The sequence below is a fragment of the Sminthopsis crassicaudata genome, chromosome 1 (assembly GCF_048593235.1).
Source record: "Sminthopsis crassicaudata isolate SCR6 chromosome 1, ASM4859323v1, whole genome shotgun sequence".
NCBI lineage: Eukaryota > Metazoa > Chordata > Mammalia > Dasyuromorphia > Dasyuridae > Sminthopsis > Sminthopsis crassicaudata.
In genome coordinates, this window is record NC_133617.1 from 210,307,594 (window position 1) to 210,326,259 (window position 18,666).

An 18,666-nucleotide genomic window follows, 5' to 3' on the forward strand; every position below is an offset into this window, starting at 1 on the left:
AATTGGCACATGATCTCACAGAGACCATCTGAAATAGAATTTGAAACTAAGTGTCCTGACCCATATGAATTATATTATACTATACTAATTGCTTTTGTGAAATTTAGCAAGTTTTTTTTTTCTAATAAAGATAATTTTAAGAGCCCATTTTGAGCAAGGAAATGTGCTATGTACTGGGATATGAACACAAATAAAAAGTTTCTTTCTCCTCATGGAGTTTGCATTTTGCTAGGAGCAGCCAGAAAAGGAATGAAATTCAGTTATTATCTCAGTGTCTCTTTCTCACAACTACAGGAAATGATTTGGTCATTTTTGGTTTAGTGTGATATTCAGATATTCAAACTTCAGGTTCAAATACTGAAGAAATCATTCATTTATTATGTCAAATCTCCTTACATTATGAATCTAACCTCCTAAAAATTTAATGGATGACAAATCATGTTCATAGATAAATATAATATAAGCTAAAAAATAATTAAGTCTATAGAGCAGGTCAGAGTATACTGAAAGCTTCAAAGAGAGTGGAATCAGTTCTACAGTAGGATTATAGGAAGTTTCATTGCTGAACTGATCCTTAACTAATCCTTAAAAGGAAAGATTTTTAAGGGGGTAAATTCTATATTAAATGCTGAAAATGATATGTTCAAAGACAGAGATGAATAATGGCAGAATGAAAACAAAAGAACTTTGAGTAGTCCATTTTAATGGGTATTTTAAATCTCAACAACCAATTAGTGATTTAAAAGAAAATTCTAATAAGCTTTGTGATGACTTTCACTAAAGAAATTAATTACAAAAATGATATAGTATATAGTGGTATATAGCAATTGATTAAAATAATTTCAGTGTAGCCAACTTTTTGATAATTCATACTAATGCTAGGGACTATTGACACAAATTACTCAAGAAATAGAATAATTTGGGCCAGCTAGGTGGCACAGTGGATAGAGTGCCAGCCCTGAATTCAGGAGGACCGGAGTTCAAATGTGATCTCAGACACTTAACACTGCCTAGTTCCTAGCTGTGTTAATGTTAAGCTGGGCAAGTCACTTAACCCCAGCCTCAGAAAAAAAAAAAAAAAAAAAAAAAAAAAAAAAAAGAAATAGAATAATTCAAAGAAATATATGTTGAACACTTATTTGCTCTATAAACATGATGTGCTTTGAATGTGCTATAAATAAAGCATCATTTTTATGATTATTATTTTAAGATTGGGTCTTTGGGTCTACAATCTTATCCATTCTGGATACATAATAAGCACTAATTTGATGAATCCCAGTATTAATCCACATGGAAGTCCTGACCTGCTCATTTTTTTTTTTTCCTGACCTATCTATGCTGGTACAGTCCTCCTTAGTAAGCTTGATAGCCATCTGCTATCAGGGCTGATATTGATTTAGTGTGGACATCTGATTGGTTTTAGTCTTCTAATTTTGAATTCAAGTGATACATCAGTCTCAGATTTCCTGGTAAACATACCTATAACTATAGGTGTACACCAACATGTTTGACCTATATCTATGGTTTTATAAACTGAAACTTTCACTTTTAATTTTAGATTTCTTTGAGAACTTAGAGAACCATGCAACAAAACATATATTTTAACAGGATTCCAAGCCTTGAAGTAAAGAAATAATCTCTCCTCGAATTTCCAGATAGTGGGAAGATATGTTTGCATGTATGTGTATGGCTCAACTTTCCTCAAACACTATAGAATCAAGTGAACAGGTTCTAATCTTGTAAACCCAACCACAAGGGTCAATTTTTCCACTTACTTCCGCCCACTTGAATTTAATGTTGGAAAATATACATAAGAAAACCAGTACAGCTTGTACTTGGCATGTCCTAAAAACAAGTAAGATAAATTGGGGATTATCTCAAAAAGAAAGCATATAATTAAGGAGGTTTGGGAAATCTCCTTGCAGAAGTTGAAATTTAAACGAAGCCAGGGAATCCAAGAGGTTGAGATGAAGAAGGAGAGGATTCTAGGCATGAGGGACAAATAGTGAAATTACATTGGTATTACTTGTGAATATACAGGCATTCAAGGGGAAAAATGGTTATTAGGATCAAGACAGTCTTTATTTCACTCCACAGAAAATCCACAAGATTCACAGTAGCCCATGCCAAAACAAAGAAAAAAGTTTTCAAATAGTCCATCAGTTCTCCCACTCTTCTATGAAGAAAACTATATTCAAGATTTCTGATAGGTCAATTGTCTGTCATTCTAATAAGAACCCCTTTTTATTTTTCCCCACATAGAACTTGTTTCTTCAAGACTCATAGTTTTGAAAATAAACACATTGTGGAACTTGCAAAACAAGCAAACTCTTTTTCACCACACCTGCACTAATCAAGTAAGTCACTGGCTTTGTTCTCTAAGTAAAATCTTTTGCAGGTCTCACATAGACTGTTTTGTTCTTTCTAAAAGGAGCTATGTACATCAGGAAATCCCTGAATTCTTGGATTTAGAATTTCATGAATTTGTGATGACATTTTAGCAGCTGCCCAGCTCTAGCAATCCTATGTCTCTTCTCTGATGTCTCTCTCTCTCTGGCTGTCTCTGTCACACACACACACACACACACACACACACACCCCTTTCCCCTTTTCCCATGCATACTAAATCCAATCATAGGGATTTTTCTATCTCAGACTGTCCAAAAGTATGCAATTTTCCTGGTCTGCCTAATTTTCCTGTGGTTTTGTTTGTTTGTTTGTTTGTTTTTACTTTCCCTTTTCTAAGTAATCTTTCTTCTCACTCTTTTGGGTTTTCCCTTTCTGTAAAGGAGAAGGTCTTCAGGGAGGGCAGAAGCTCTCTGTTAAGGAGAGAGGCTTCCAAGTAAATGCCTGGTAAATGTACTTGGTTGATTTAGAGACAATTTGAGACTGAATTATTTCAGAGACAACATTGCAACCTATGCTCCCGTATCCCAACATCTTTGGTGTACTTCAACATTTTGAATTTCTTTTGAAGTCTCCAGTCTCTGGTATAAGTCTTTATTCTAGGATCACACTGACTAGATAATTCTAAATTCATCCACAGAAGCAGGAAGTAAGGTTTCATGAAAAATGTTCTTGTATTCAATATTCAGGCAAAGCAAACATGATTTCTACTGACTATACTTTCTCCCCCCCCCCCCCGCCCCCACTCCCTGGTGATAAATCACTTTTACTGTTTTTTGATGTTAGGTAAATTTCTTGTCCTCTCCTAATAGCACTTTGTAAAATCAAAGGGAACAAGTCTTCTGAGAGTATAACCAACTTTTTTATAATGCTTTGAGAGGGGAAGGTGATCCTCTGAAAGCCTATTATCTATTATAATCAGTTTTTGATTAAGTGCTTCCATACAATGACTATTCATTTTGTAATCCCGAATGATTTTATTGGATTTTTTTTTTTTTATTTTGACCAAAAATTAACTGGCCACAGACTTTATGAACCTATCTAGCTTATTTGAGGGAAGTTGGAATGGGTGAAATGAAATTTTATCAGTTTCATAAGGAAGTCCATTGAGTCATACTAAGACCTGTTGAAGACCTTAGTTTAAAAAGGCCAAGGTCGCCCATTGCATCCAGGACCATCTCTAGCCATCCTGATCTATATCTTGCCACTGGACCCAGATAGGTCTGGATGGAAATGTAAGACAAGTGGCCTTTCACAGCTCACCCTTATTAAATCCAATTCACTTTCATATCATTGCATCATTTTGTTGATTTTGGAAAGGGACCTCAAAAATTTGGTGTACGGCTGGAATTCTGGAGAAGTATAATTGAAAAAAGGATATTTACAACAAGGTGTTAACTCAGTGCAATTGATGAGATTGTGAGGGATAGAAAATTCTATCCAAAAATGACTACTCAGAGATCACTCATAGAAAGCAGAATTTTTTATTAGAATCTCGAGAAGCAGACCCCATCCTGGTCTGTGAGCCAAATTCACAGCAGGAGAGAGCCACTCCCTTGAAAATGTTCACAGCTTTTATACATTTCAGACAAATAACCTCCAAAATCCTACCCTCTATATGTTATGATTGGTCACATAACTCTGTATTCCCCTATTTGGTCAGTGGAATGTAGTAGACAAGGTGATATACAGCCTCTTTGGCTACATATGTTTTTAATCCCTTCTTTGGACAATGGAATGCAGCCTAGGCCTTCACATGACTGGGGCTTATAGGCCTGACCTACTTTAACTAACAGTCTCTGATCAATATGTGCTTAATCTGAAAGTTCTTCACCTTTCCATACAAGATGATGGTTCTCTAGTTCATAAATGTACTTAGTACTTAACATGGTGATGTTCAGTATGCTGTAATGATGCAATTGTGCCAAGGTTTATAAGGGCTGAGAGGACTGGAAATAAGACGTTCCATCTTTGACTATCCTCCTGGTGGCCCTCTAGTTTCTTATACTCTTCCACTAAGATTAAGACTGGGTCAGACTGGGTCAGACTGGGTCGGACTGGGACAGATTTCACCTCTCCAGAGAATATCTCAGTAGTCCCAGCTGCATACAATCTATTCCCCCCCTCCCCAATTGTAATCTCTTTAGGTTGCTCTCAGCTGATTGATCATATTGGAGTACTTTGTAAGACCCAAAATCCCAAAATGTAGCAGACAACACAGAAAAAAGTTTGGAAATTCAGAAATGCCTAAAATATTTTTGTATTATTATATATTAACAATATGTTTTGTCTTTTAATAGCATAAAAATTCTGATATGAAAAGAGAGCCATTTTTTTAAACATAGATTGCAATATGGAAAGAAAGATTGTAAACCTTAAGGATTTTCCTTAGACTATGAAGGTTAAGTGATTTCCCACTTGGTCACCCAATTAATATGCGTAGAAAGCAGGATTATCTGACTAGACCAAGTTAAACACACTGTAGAATCAAGAGTCAGAGAAAGGATTCTGAGAAGTCATTCAGTTCTGATTAATATTGTTCCATGTTGCATTTTATTCAATATTTCTTTTAAATTTTATATAAAATGATACAAATAATGATTTTAATTTACTGTTAGAAACATGCTATTTATCCATATTATAAGAACACAGATCTTCTAAAGAATTTGTCAGTAGAATTGTTAGAATTTCCTAAATTCTCTACCTGTTACACCTACTCTCCTACATCTGGATGAACAAACTAAGGAAATTACATTAGCCAAATTTCATTAGCAGCTCTGCAGGTGATATTCTTGTCAGGATGAGAAGTGTTACATTCAAATAAATAGCAAGAAAATAAATATTTCCAGAATTCACTCATTGCTTTAAGTTCTCATCTGAATGATACTTCCATGTCATCAAATTGTGAAAAAATGAAATGCAGCTTAAGCTTTGCAACTTTTTTTTTCTCTCAATTTCATTGATGCTATATTGATAAAGCCTATTACAAATGCTATTTTTGACAGATCTAGAGAATGGATCAATATAAAATTAATTTGGCCTTGGAAACCAATTCAACTTATATATATGCAGGCATACATATATGTATATAGATATATAGATAGATAGATAGATAGATAGATAGATAGATAGATAGATAGATATAGATAGATAGATAGATATAAATATCAAAGCCTATTTCCAGATTTAGTGACAGCGAAGTGGCACAAAGGATAGAGTACCAAATCTGAAGTCATGAAGACTTCTCTTCCTCAATTCAAATATGACCTCAGACACTTACTAGCTATGTCACCCGGGGCAAGTCATTGACTCTATTTGTCTGTTTTATTGTCTGGAAAATGAACCCGAGGGGAAAAAAAATTGGCAAACCACTCCAATATCTTTGCCAAGAAAATCCCCAATGGGGTGATGAGTTAGACATGATTAAAAACAATTCAACAACAAAAATTCCCAGATTTAGAAGCATAAAGAATGCTGGGATAGGTGCTTAACTCAGAATGACTATTCACTGGTCCAGCATTTGCAATAGTTGCTAAATTCAGTAAGAATCTACCATAATAATAGATCACAGGCAAATAAGATCTCAGTTTAGTGACTTTATGTAGTGTCATGGCATGTTTTATTGCCTGTATTTTTTTCTTGGTGTAAAGTGCTATGGTATTTACCTTATGTTCCAAGGCTCAGAACTCAAATTTACTTAATTTAAGACAAAAACTTGTTGCAGGAACTCCCTTAATTTTTTTTTGGCAGGCATCCCAGCCCTGGATGTCACTTGGATTAACTTTTCACCTAGATATATCTCCACCTCTGGAATGGTAACATGTACTCTGTAGTATGCTTAAAATAAAAGGATTTTTTTTTTTTTCCAGTCTCTGTTCAGGGGAGTTGTAGCACTGTGATCTTCAGCAAATTGCTTTACTTCTTCATAACTTGGTTTCTTCAGCAATAAAACAAGATAATACCTGTTTCTCACTTATTATTGATTGGTATTATGAAGATAGATGAAAAAGTTTTTTGTAGAGTGTTTTAAATTCATAGAAAGAAAAGCACTATATAGATTTAATGGGTGTGTGTATATATGTACATATGTATACACATGTGTTTTTTATATAAAAAATGAAATCTTCAGTCATAAATTATATTGGCAGTACACTTTACATCAAAATAACTTCTATATTTCTGTAGTTACCAACTGCTGCATGTGTCTCTTGGTACATCTCATAAAGGTTTTTCATGCCCATTAATTTGGTATGTAGGTCATCACTTTTGTGATTAGATGCCTAATTCATAATTAACTAACTCTATAGGTTTTTTCTTAGTTAAGAGCAGGAATAATTGGGGCTGTTCATTTTGAGAAAACATGAAAATCCCTTGCTCTTCTCCATGTTTCAATATAATTTCTTTGCTTTCTATCAATGGTTAACTTTCTAAGCTACAGTTTCATCTATATGTCAACTTTCTTATTTCTCAACCTTGCATAGAGTATTGTTCAAAGTTCATTGTCTCAAAAATTAGTGGAAGAATTATAAGACTTTGGTGATAATATCTGTATTTTTTCCATTGACTAACTGTGGACCAATTTCTCCTAACCTTTCTTCTAAAAATTTAAGATGATGTGATAATGTTGATATTTCTCATAAGACAATGATTATTCAGAGCCATTTGGACCAAAAAAGTGAGCCTTCTAATTTTCCTAAGCCCATTACATATTTAGGTTATCTAATATCAACATGGCATTCACTGTAGCAAGACAATTGTTTTACATCTCATATTAGATTTACAATTTACTCATTACAGAAGCTTTTACAACCTTTTAAAAAAATCCCTGCTGAATAGTTTCACAGTTCCCCTTGCCAAATACTACCACCCTCTCAATTGAGAATCTTGTTTTATATTTTACTGTAAAGGAAAAAAAAATCTTTTTGGCTATTCACTGAGAATTCCCTTTTTTCCCCTCCCTATCATTTCACATCACTTCACATTAACTTCTACTATTATTTCCTTCTTTACTTTTTTCCTCACATGAAAAGCTGGCCCTATCCTTGCTAAAGCAAACTTTTCTACATGTGCAAATTATCCTATTTCATCCCATTTTTTCCAGCAGATTGTCCTCTTTGTTAACCTCACTCTCTCACATTCAGTCTCTTCCTGGCTACTGTCTGCTTCCATTCTGCATATAAATACATGCCCGTATTTTCCATATCTTCGAAAAAAAAGTTTACTTGATCCATTTATCACTGTTTGCAGATATTGTGCTACATTTCTTCTCTCATTTTTTCTTTTTTTTTTTTTTTTTGCTAAATTCCTTAAGAAAACCATTTACAGCAGGTACTTTCACTTCTCCTCTCAGTCTTCTTTTAACTCTCTACAATTTGGCTTCTGACCTCATCATTCACCTAAAGCTATTCTTTGCAAAGTTGTTACTAATTTTTAAATTTCAAAATTGGCCTATGTTCCATTCTCATTCTTCTTGACTTTTCTTCAATATTTGACATGCTTAATAGTCCTGTTCTTTCTAGTACTCTCTTCTCTCTATTTTTGACTTTTGACACTGTTGTTTGTCCATGTCATACTTAGCTGAACACTAATTTATTAATCTCCTTTTTCTGAATCTTTATTCAGGAGGTAATGTCTTCTAACTGTTGTTTTTACCTTCATAACATCTCTCTTCATTCCCCTTTCACTGCCATCCTCTTGATTCATGCCCTCAGTACTCCAGGTATGGATTACTTTAATAGCATGATGATCATATTAGTTTTAATAACTCAAGTCTTTTCACATGCCAGTCTTCCCCTCAGTTTTCAAATTGGTTTTCCTACAGTACAAGTCAATTTCATTTCTCAACAATGGCTCCCTGTGACCTCCAGGATTAAACAAAATTTTCTCTTTGACTTTTAAAGCTCATCTTAACCTAGCCCTTTTTTTCCTTTCTAATCTTTAACGTTAGCTACCTTATTGGACTCCTCAATCCAGGGACAATGTCTTCTCACACAAGTCATACCATTTCTAACTCCAGATATCTTTTTTTCACTGGCTGTCCCCCATTCCTGGAACTCTTTATCTCTTTTTTGCTTTATTTTTTACTGGCTTTTTCAAGCCTCAACTAGAATACCAGCTTCATTTTAACTACCTTCCCTCAGAGAATATCCCCAAGATACCTTATGTATATTTAGCTTATATGTGGTTGTATGTTATCTCCCCTATTAAACTTTGAGTTCTTTGAAAGCAAGGATTACTTTTTTTTTAAATATTGTTTTCTCTTTCTTGTTATTTCAGTGCTATAGTACCTGGTATATAATAGGTGTTTAATAACTTCTTGACTTGACCTGACTTGAAATCAGAGAGAATAAATATAATCCATTTTTCACATAACAACCCTTGAAATATTTCAACATAGTTATCATCTTGCATAATCCCTCTTCTTGTTATCTAGCTAAACGTTCCAATTCATTCACACTGATCCTCATATGACAAAGATTCAAGACTTTTCTCTACTGGATAACTCTAGACCAGGGGTTCTCAAACTGCAGCCCCCGGGGCCAGATACAGCCCACTGAGGACGTTTATGCAGCCCACCAGGTTATGGCAAATGGGCTGAGGGGTGATGACAGAGTGTGAGTTTTTGTTTTTACTATAGTCCAGCCCTCCAACAGTCTGAGGAACAGTGAATTGGCCCCCTATTTAAAAAGTTTGAAAACCACTGCTCTAGACACTCCCCAACTACATCCTTCTGAAATTGTGTTGTCCAGAACTGAACACAAAATTCCAGATTAGGTTTGAAAGAAGACAGTAGGACTTATCGTCCCTTTGTTTCCAGAATCAATGTCCTGCATAATGCAGCCCAAGATCACATTAGCTTTTGGAGCTGCCACATCACACTTTTCATATTGATTTTGAAGTCCCCTAAAACTCATAGATTTTTTTTTCCCCCAGAATTACTGCCTAAACAAATTTCACCTGCAAAATGATAGTCTTGGATTAGAATGATCTTTAAGATTCCTTCCAGTCTTGAATCCTGTCTTCCAAGCAGAGGAAAATGAAGAGGCAGGCAAAGAAATAGAAAAGCTTAAAGTGTGCTCAGGGAGACAATGAGTAGATTAGATTAAATCTGAGTGGAAAATTTGTACAGGGAATTAAAAAGCAATAAGGAGAGAAGGTCATGTAATGTAGAAAGAGTAGAATGATAGAATGTTACCTGAACTTTATTTTATAAGCACTGGGGAACTATTGGAGACTTTAACCTGATCAAAACAGTACATTGCACTTAAGAGTTCTTAATGAATGTTTGCCAATGACTGAATGCCATATTTTAGGATGATCATTTTGGCTCACACATGGAGAGTGGATTGTAGGAAGGAGAACCATTAGGAAGCTATTGCAAGCAATTCCTATATTAATTAATAGCAGTATTTATTTCTACTTGAATAATATAAGACATTTACCTTTAGATGAAGTGCAACCACAAAATACTTATCCTTTAAGATTGTGTCTTAGTGAAGCCATATGCTTTAGTGTCACTGTTCTATCATTACTCAATAAATTCACTATTGAATAAATTACCAGTTAAGACAGTGACCTTTAATCCACTTAATAAGCAGCTGTTCTTTAATAACTTCTGTGGAGAATGATATAATATTATCAAAGACCTAAGGGATGAGGAATGTACTAGGTCCCTCAGTTGCCTCAGAGCTCAGAGCTCTTTTCTTTCACTTGTTCTATGCACCTTTAATAGCAGTGTCATACTGTTTGCTTCCCCCCCCACCCCCAATCCCGCCATTGTCTTCATTTTGATGTACAAACCTCAACATTTGAAGCAAATTAATTTTTTTCTTCCAATTTTGGAAGAGTTTTAAATTTTATTTTCAAAAGAATCTTTGCAGGAGAGAAATTAAGGGGCTGTATTCATTCCATATTGTCATATTTTGTCCTAACTCGGAAAATAATTTTCATCAGTTTATCTGGCGAAATCCTTCCCCCTTCCTCCACCTTGGCCTTAACAGCATTGATTCTTGAGGGAAAGAAAAAAAAAAAAAAAAAAAATCTCCTGAACATCTTTATTTTGCTGCACTAAGCAGTCAGTTCTGGGAGTAACTACCTTTTGCTGTTAACAAGAGCAGCTCAGGCACTATTTCCTGCAAAATAATAATAGAAATAATAAAATTAAATTAAAAACAGGTCCCTATGTCTAACCGCGTTAAGGAATTTCCACCTCCTTTAGTCATCACCCTACAATCCTTCTTTCCCCAAATACACAAAGCTCGTCTTTCCCTCTCATAACGTCGATTTTTTCCTGTTTTTTTTTTTTTTTCCTATTTCATGTTTTATAACTGCACGAATCCCCCACCCCTACCCCGCTACACACTCCTTCTCTTCCACTCCCCTTAATAAATGATGCTCTTTCTCCATTCCGTCAGATCGAACTTAGGAATGCAGGAAATTTTCGGTAGCAGTAACCCCTGGTCGGCTTCTCTCCACTGCCTCTCTGGATAACGACACTCCCCAAACATTCGCTCCCAGCCAAACTTCCCTCCTCCTTTTCCACTCCGCCCAGAAGAGCTGCTGCTGCGGTGGCAGTCTGTGATTCCCCGCGGGAAAAGGTCCAGTAAGAAGAGCAGCAGCAGCTGGGAAACAGCTGGACCCGAAGAAGCCTCGGAGCTTTAGGATCCAGGGGAGCTGCCTCGCCAGCCCCGCCCCTAGGTCCGCCTTGGCAATGCTGCTGCTTTCCCTTCGGTCTCCCTCGCCCCTTCTCTGTCCCTCAAGCCTCTCTCGTTCTCTAAACTCTGAGCTTGGCCGAGTGAGCTTCAAACTGACGTGGAGAAGGTGGTGGCGGAGGCAAGAAGCTCGGAGGGCAGCGCTTGCCTTTGGGGAAAAGCCGACTCCCTGAGCTGGAAACCGTGATCCGGAGATAGGAGTCAGAAGAAGCTGCCAAGCGACGGAGGCGGCGGCAGCCAGAGGGCATCTCCGAGGATCTGCCTCCTCAAAATACCGGAACAAAACATAAGAGATTTGCTGGATTTCTCCAAAGTGGGGTAGGAGTTGTGAGGGTCTCCATCTGGGGAATCCCTTTAGCTGTTGGGGCTGCTTCTTGCTGTCTTCCCACCCTCTCTCTGGAAGCAGTTTTAACGGAGTGGGGTGACTGGATCCGTTTGGGCTTAAAGGGGGAAGGGATAGCATGACGTATGGGACAGAAACGAAGCCCAGACGTTTGGGAAAAAGCCTATGAAGCGTCCTGGTCCAATCTCCTAAACCCTCTTCACATTTGTGGCGCCGAAAGCCGGACCTTTTCACTCGGAAGCCCGGGAGACCATCTGGGATGCTCTCGATGTCCAGGAAAGGAAATCGATGCTGTCCTTTAGTTCCTCGGGAATGAGTTTGCTTTGACTTCCCTTCCCCCAAATCCCAGAAACTCAGTGCTTCCTGGGACCCTCCCATCCTGACCTGCCTAAGGTAAGAGGATTTTGGAGGAAGAATTACCCTTCCTCTCTCCACTCTCATCCAGGGAATAGACAACAAAGAGGCTTCCCCTCTTCCCTCCCCCCCACCTGGGAAGAATTTTAAATGCTAGAGGCGGGATGGTTCAGGAAACTCCTCTTGTAAATGACTTTTGCAGTGTAGAGACTTGTTGGCGAGAGAAACTTGGTTAAGTTCTCCAGCCCTCAAGAAAGGCAAAGGGAGATGTTTCTCTTTCATACTGGTTTATAGTACCCTCTCGTGGTAGTCCAGAAGAATACATAGTAAGCCTACAGGTATGAGGGGACAGAAATGTTCCTCCGTCTCTGACTGTTTGCAGTATCAGTTGTATGGTAGTGTTTATTAAGGCAGCTTTGGGTGTGTGTGGGGCCAAAGAACAGCACCTTTGTAAAGCATTAGCTAATACTTAATTACCTGAACTTTTAATTTCCACTTAATTTGATATATTTAGCAAACATCTAATAGTGAGGCCCTAGTGAATTTAAGCTTTGTTGCGAGTTTTGTGCCTCTGAGGGGTTAAAGAAGAACAATTCTATAGGTGAGAGAGCACAGTTTCCCATTTCAATAATTTTATAAACTTTTATATAGGGACTCTCTAAGTTATATTGTCAACCAGAACAAGCCAGCTACAATATCAATCTGAATCAGAAAATTTATAGCTTGTGGTTTGATATTAACTAACATTTATTGCATGCTTATTGTATATGTGCATATGTTTTGGGTGTGTGTGTGGGAATAATATGAATGGCTAAATTACAATGTTAAAAGAGGAAAGGGATTCTAGCAACATTTTAAAGCAGACATTGACATTATTCTTAAATTTCTCTGAAGCTATTCCCTGCAGTGAATTCATTGAAAAGGAAAATTGTAATTTTTTTTCAAAAAAGAATTAAACACATTTCTAATGTATTTGTAGCTTCAGAAAACATTTTTTGTTTTGTTTCTTCCCCAGAAAGGACTGCCATGCACAAGGAAGAGAAAAAAAAGAAAAGAAAAATAACTACCTTGTTGAAAGTGATTCTTTCTCTCTCATTTGGCTGGTGGGCTTCATGATGGGCAGAGGAGAAATACCCAGGTGACTAAAAAGAAAAAAAAAATGTCAGGTTTCACAGGTTGTAATGCACTATACAGATGACTTTAATAAAAGAAGACATGAAAAATGCATGATTTTTGTCATAATATATTGACGAAACAAATCTTCAGAGAGCAGTCAACAGAGGCTAGAAAACCTGCAGTTATGGCATCTAAGAAGGACTTGTGAAAATTGTTCAATGCTGTTTGTTTCTCTAAAAGTAAGAAAAGATAGATTTCAAAGCATGAAGGCTGTAAAATCAGAAAAGAAAGGAATAGTAATTCCAACCACCAAGTTCACTGTAGGGAATTCAGTACTTTACTTGAATCTGTGAAAAAGGAGAAAGAAATCAAATTAGCATGTGTGGTGACCTCATCACTAGTGTAATAATGACTTCATATTTTGGAACATTTATTTTTTTTTTCAAAAGTATGTACTTTCAGCTAGTGATATAAACTCAAGTCTTGTGGAATAGAGGAAATAATTCTTTACATATCTTGTGACAAGGTTATTTGGCTTTCAAGTTCCTGGAGTTTAAATGGTAGTATGTATAACTGTGTCAGGCACACAGATAGAGAATATAAGTTCTCACTTCTCCTGACTTCACTTATTTTGAATGAATTGTGCATTGACTGAATCTCACAGGAGAAGATCACATTTGTTTTAATCAAGGCCTTAAATGTACATTTTTATAGTCAATAGATGAGTCAATGTAATGAGCAATATGCTTGACATGTATGCCTGAAGGAAAGGAACTGCCTAATGGATCATGGCGCTAATGTTTACAAGACATTTCTTATTTCTGTTAGTGTTAGTGATGTTTGTTCACTCCAGTTTTGAAGAATCTATAAGCAATTATTCTGAATGGGCTGGTTTTGCAGATGATATCGATCAATATAAGACACAGCAAGTTCAAGATTTCAATCACAACCAAAAACTGAAAAAAGGGAGTTTCCATCCAAGTTTATATTTTGATGCTAGAGACATCCAAGCACTGAGACAAAAGTCTCGCACAAGCCATTTACATCTTTTTAGAGTTATCAGAAGTGCAGTTACAGTGATGCTGTCCAACCCAACATACTACCTACCTCCACCCAAGCATGCTGATTTTGCTGCAAAGTGGAATGAAATTTATGGTAATAATCTCCCTCCCCTAGCATTTTATTGTTTGTTGTGCCCAGATGACAAAGCTGCCTTTGAATTTGTCTTAGAATACATGGATAGAATGGCTGGCTATAAAGACTGGCTAGTTGAGAATGCTCCAGGGGATGAGGTGCCACTCGGTCACTCCTTAACTGGTTTTGCTACTGCCTTTGACTTCTTATACAACTTAATTGATAATCATAGGAGACAAAAATACCTGGACAAAATATGGGCTGTCACAGAGGAAATGTATGAGTATTCTAAAGTCCGTGCATGGGGAAAACAACTTCTCCACAACCATCAAGCCACAAATATGTTGGCACTACTTACTGGTGCCCTGGTGACTGGAGTGGATAAAGGATCTGAAGCAAATATATGGAAACAGGTGGTAGTGGATGTGATGGAAAAGACTATGTTTCTGCTCAATCATATTGTGGATGGCTCTTTAGATGAAGGTGTAGCCTATGGAAGTTACACTGCCAAATCTGTCACACAGTATGTTTTCCTGGCCCAGCGCCACTTTAATATCAATAACCTTGAGAACAACTGGTTAAAAATGCATTTTTGGTTTTATTTTGCTACACTCTTACCGGGTTTTCAGAGAACAGTGGGTATAGCAGATTCCAACTACAACTGGTTTTATGGGCCAGAGAGCCAATTGGTATTCTTGGACAAGTTTGTGTTAAAGAGTGGAGCTGGCAATTGGCTAGCTCAGCAAATTAGAAAGCATCGACCTAAGGATGGCCCAATGGTTCCTTCTACTGCCCAACGGTGGAGTACTCTTCATACTGAATATATTTGGTATGATGCAGAGCTCATTCCACAGCCTCCTGCTCACTATGATACTGCTAAGTTACATGTATTCCCCAATTGGGGGGTCATCACTTATGGGGCTGGCCTGCCAAACACCCAAACCAATACTTTTGTGTCTTTTAAATCTGGGAAATTAGGTGGCCGAGCAGTTTATGACATAGTTCACTTTCAGCCATATTCCTGGATTGATGGCTGGCGAAGTTTTAACCCAGGTCATGAACACCCTGACCAAAACTCTTTTACTTTTGCACCAAATGGGCAAGTTTTTGTTTCTGAGGCCCTCTATGGACCCAAGTTAAGCCACCTCAACAATGTTCTTGTGTTTGCCCCATCACCTTCAAGCCAGTGCAATCAACCTTGGGAGGGCCAGCTTGGGGAATGTGGTCAGTGGCTCAAATGGGCAGGTGAAGAAGTTGGTGATGCCGCTGGAGAAATTATAACAGCCTCCCAGCAAGGGGAAATGATATTTGTGAGTGGAGAAGCTGTGACTGCTTATTCTTCTTCAATGAAACTGAAAAGTGTGTATCGTGCTTTGCTTCTCTTAAATTCCCAAACTTTGCTTGTTGTGGATCACATCGAGAAGGAAGAAGACTCTCCAATTAATTCCGTCAGTGCCTTTTTTCATAATCTGGATATTGATTTTAAATATGTCCCTTACAAGTTTATGAACCAGTATAATGGAGCCATGATGGATGTTTGGGATGCCCATTATAAAATGTTTTGGTTTGATGATCATGGCAATAGCCCCATAGCGACAATACAGGAAGCTGAGCAAGCTGCTGAGTTCAAGAAACGGTGGACTCAGTATGTGAATGTGACATTTCAAATGGAAACTACTGTAAGCAGAATTGCTTATATATTTCATGGACCCTATGTCAATGTTTCCAACTGTAAATTTATTGATAATTCTAAATCTGGACTTCAGATTTCACTAAATGTCAACAACAGTGATCATATTGTTTCCATTGTAACAGATTATCAAAATCTCAAGACTAGGTTCAATTATCTGGGATTTGGTGGCTTTGCTAATGTAGCAAATCAAGAGCATATTACTCATTTTGGTTTAGGCACTGAAACTAGAGAAAAATTAGTAAAGAATAATAGTATTGCTTTCCCCTTTGGTTTTAAAATCAACATGATAGTGGGGTTGATTTTGGGTATAAGTTTAATGATTTTAGCTTTTCAGTGGAGGTTTTACCTTTCATTTAGTAAACTAATGCGTTGGATCCTAATCATGGTTATCATATTGTGGTTCATTGAATTGTTAGATGTGTGGAGTACTTGTACACAGCCTATCTGTGCCAAATGGAGCAGTGACATGATAAGCACAGAGGCCAAGACAAGCAAAAGAGCCAAGCACTCTGAAGGACACCCCATTGCTCTGCCAGATGTTGTCATTACCTCACTCCCCAGTTCAGGAGCTGAAATCCTAAAACAGCTCTTTTTCAACAGCACTGACTTTCTGTATATTAGAGTCCCTACAACCTACATTGATATCCCTGAAACTGAATTTGAAATAGACTCATTTGTAGATGCCTGTGAATGGAGGGTGTCAGATATCAAGAGTGGTCATTTCCGTTTGCTCAGAGGCTGGCTGCAATCTTTAATCCAGGACACAAAACTTCATTTGCAAAACATTCATCTTCATGAACCCAGTAGGAGTAAATTTACTCAATATTCCACAGTTAACAAAGACAGAAAGAGAAAATTAAAAAGGAGAGAGTCTTTGCTGGAACAAAGAAGTAGAATCAAAGGCACTTTAGAGAGAGACGCTGAATATATTAGAGACTTAAGGAGACACCTTGTCTTTTACCCAAGTGCACGTCCTGTACTCAGTTTAAGCAGTGGAAGCTGGACATTAAAGCTTCATTTCTTTCAAGAAGTTATAGGTCCTTCCATGAGGGCATTGTATATTGTAAGGGACCCTCGAGCATGGATCCACTCAATGCTGTACAATAGCAAACCAAGCCTTTATTCCTTAAAGAATGTACCTGAGCACTTAGCTATGCTGTTCAAGGTACAAAGACATAAAGACAAATGTAACCTGGATTCAGGCTATGCTCTTGAATATGAGTCATTGAGGAAAGAGCTATCAGATCCCAAATCAAGTCCAGTGTCCTTACTGGCTCATTTGTGGCTAGCAAACACAGCAGCAACACTGAGAATCAATAAGGATTTGCTGCCAACCAACTATCAGCTGGTAAGGTTTGAAGATATTGTGAATTTCCCACAGAAGACAGCTGAAAGGATTTTTGCCTTTCTTGGTATTCCTTTATCTCCTGCTAGTTTAAACCAAATATTGTTTGCTACTTCCACAAACCTTTTTTATCTTCCCTACGAAGGGGAAATATCACCAACTAATATTAATGTTTGGAAACAAAACATGCCTACTGGAGAAATTAAACTGATTGAAGACATCTGCTGGACAGTAATGGATCTTCTAGGATATCCAAAGTTTACGGACTGAATGCTGCAGGTCGGCAGTCATTTGCACTAATGATTTCCAACCCAATTTGTGGATAAGAATTAGAAGAGTTTGTTTATTCTTGTAAAATGTGTGTGTATAGTCTGTTACTTGCACAGAGAGATTATTTTAAAAACAGACACCATATTTGGCCTCACAGGATTTATTTTTACTTTAAAACAATTTTTGCTGCCTTTCTGTCAGAAACTTGACCAGCTAAATGTTTTTTTGTTTGTTTTTGTTTTTTAAATTTGTTTTGATTTGAATGGGTGATTGGGTTGGGGGTGGGGGGATACAAGGGAAGAGGAAAATAAGAGGATTCAAATTGATTTCTTAAATTCTAATATAATTCCTCTATCCCTGGACCTCAGAAACTCCTAGAATCCTTGGTGATGCTGCTTTACCCAAATTTTATCTACTTTCAAGATGGGCTAGAAAAAAAAAAAATCCTCACTTCTTTCAAAAGGCCCTCCAGTGTGTTTATTATACACAATAGAGCTTACTCTCCTCTTACTCCCTCTAACATTTAATGAGTGGGGAAGTAGTGAAAGCTTCTATCAGATATGACAGGATGCTATCCCCAAGAGGTATAGAGATATAAACTAGTGTTTTGGAAAGATGGGAAAGTATCACCAGAAATGTCCCCTTAGACTTCTTTATCTCAGAAGTAATAAGGAATCATTTGCTTTTGAAGAATAGATATGATGGCTATGACCTTCTGATTGTTATTTTTTAGAATTGCTATTGAATCAAAATCCCTTTGCTATTTGCTTTGCCTCCTGAAAGTCACAACCATTGCTTGTTATATTCTTCTACCCCTATTTTTTCTTATATCATGGGTCCAAATGACTAGCACCATCTAGTTGAAATACTATCTTTGTCTCTTTCAGTGATCACTTTTGCACGAATTTAATTTAGATTTAGAACCACTTTTTGTGGGTTAACATAGCACTTGAATAATTTCTTTCATCCATAATAATTGTTTTATTTTTCCTTTTAACTATACAGTGATATTTTTGCCAGTATGTCTTTCTGATGGAAACACCATTTAAAAACTGCCTAACTTATCTTGCTCAGCATTCTTTTGAACATGTGTACATACTGTAAATGTCTGCAGATGTGAGAATGAAATTGGAGATGATGTCAGAAACATCTGTTTCCTCTGCCATCTGCATTTTATTACAAATGTAGTCTTCATGAAATATGGTTCATTTTATTTTTGTAGGATTTGAAGTCAGAATGTTGTGCTATTATAATATGCTGGTGGAGTAATTACAGTGTACTGGATGAAAACCAT

The 18,666-nt window shown here is 37.0% G+C and overlaps 1 protein-coding gene across 1 annotated transcript; it reads left to right on the top strand.

The window, feature by feature from the left end:
* Positions 1–13,574: 13,574 nt before the first annotated feature.
* Positions 13,575–17,619, top strand: DSEL (dermatan sulfate epimerase like). The gene has a single exon (XM_074274205.1). It carries the CDS (start codon positions 13,719–13,721, stop codon positions 17,370–17,372), a length of 3,654 nt encoding a protein of 1,217 aa, XP_074130306.1. The 5' UTR covers positions 13,575–13,718; the 3' UTR covers positions 17,373–17,619.
* Positions 17,620–18,666: the final 1,047 nt, after the last annotated feature.